The sequence below is a fragment of the Fulmarus glacialis genome, unplaced genomic scaffold (genome assembly GCF_000690835.1).
Source record: "Fulmarus glacialis isolate BGI_N327 unplaced genomic scaffold, ASM69083v1 scaffold18118, whole genome shotgun sequence".
NCBI classification, from domain to species: domain Eukaryota; kingdom Metazoa; phylum Chordata; class Aves; order Procellariiformes; family Procellariidae; genus Fulmarus; species Fulmarus glacialis.
In genome coordinates this window covers 6,627-7,985 of record NW_009229142.1, presented here as the reverse complement: position 1 = coordinate 7,985, position 1,359 = coordinate 6,627, and the positions used below count along the sequence as shown (strand labels likewise).

General features: G+C 61.2%; 1 protein-coding gene across 1 annotated transcript in view; it reads right to left on the bottom strand.

Moving 5' to 3' along the window:
* The window catches only part of LOC104081133 (ras-specific guanine nucleotide-releasing factor 1-like), a gene marked incomplete at its 5' end in the record, with an annotated part of 10,111 nt that overhangs the window by 2,236 nt on the left and 6,516 nt on the right, over positions 1 to 1,359 (bottom strand). The window contains one exon of the mRNA XM_009583753.1: positions 1,048 to 1,116. Coding sequence (XP_009582048.1) covers positions 1,048 to 1,116 — 69 coding nt within the window. The remainder of the gene's footprint in view (positions 1 to 1,047; positions 1,117 to 1,359) is intronic.

The following is a 1,359-nucleotide window of genomic DNA, read 5'->3' as shown; positions in this document are numbered from 1 at the left end:
TAGGGCCCCCCGCCCCGCTCCCTGCCCTGCCCAACGGCTGTCGCATCCGGGCACAGCTGCTGTCTACAGCAATGCCTCTGCTGCAGCATCCTGGGGGAGGCACGGGGGAACCTTTGTGGCGCCTGCAGCCACCCTCTGTCCCCTGCACCACTGCCGGCAGCCTCCAGCAAGGCACAGGCACTGCTCCCAGTGCAGAGGCACCAGCCGTGCTCCTGCTGCAGCGGTCAGGCAGCAAAGGGCAAGGGAGTGCAGGGTGCGAGGGCAGCGGTCCCAGGAGTCACTGACACTTGTTACTCATTCCCATGGAAGGGCCCCACGGATGGGGAAAGGTACAGCTTCTCGTTCAACCTCCAGGTAAAACACGAGCTCTGGCTGAGTTCACGTCGTGGAGCTGCTCTCCCGCAGGACGGGACCTCCGCGGCAAGACCCACGCTCTCGCAGCACACAGGTCTCTGCCTCGGCCGACGTTTGCCCAAAAGCAGCTCACAGCAGAGGACAGCTCTGTCCCCAGCGCCCACCCGCTCCCCGGGAGCCCTTCCAGCTGCTCCCTTGCCGCACTGCCCGACCATGGCCACGCTCCAGCCCCAACTCAGCAAGACCATGCCGGGCTGCTGCCCCCAGTGCCCACGGCTTGCAGAAAGAACCAGAGTGAAATGGCAGTGCTGTCTGCTGGGAAGAAATGGCAGCAAAGCTAAGGACAGGCAGGGACAGCACCGACTTGTTCTGGCCGAGGCTTGGACGGCGGGAAGCTGCATCCTTTTGCTCTGCCAGCAATGCTGCGTGGGCATTTTATGGTTTGCGTGGCACGAGAGGCACCAGAGCAGGGAGGTCGCTAGCTGTCTCCTGTGCCCGTCCCCCTCTGTCATGCCTTGCCTGAGACAAGCCCCCCCACCTGCACCGGTTCTGCTAGCATTTTGGTGTTAAATTTCTTACAGAAGCATCATATCTTCCCCTAAGGAGCTGCCAGAAATTGAAGGCTGCTCAGACGCTGCAATTGGAGTGGGAGACGAGGAGAGGGAGTGCGTGGCTCTCGGCACAAGACCGTACCTTAGGCTGGTGCTCAATCTTGTAGGAGGTTTGCTGGAACTGGCGGATCTCTCTTATGATGTGCGAAATCTGTCCAAGAGATAAAACATGATGGCTGTTTACAGCACAGCCATCACCACTGGCACCGCGTCCCAGCACCTGGGGGGTGACAGGCAGCCGGTGGAGCGCACTCCGTCCGCACCTTTCAACCACAGCATGATGCAAAGGGCTTTTTTGTTTCTTCCACACACATCCCTCACCAGGGACAACCCCGGCTGTGCGTGTGCGTGCAGGGGGACATGTGTGGCTGCCTGGTGCTGCGCGGATCACGGC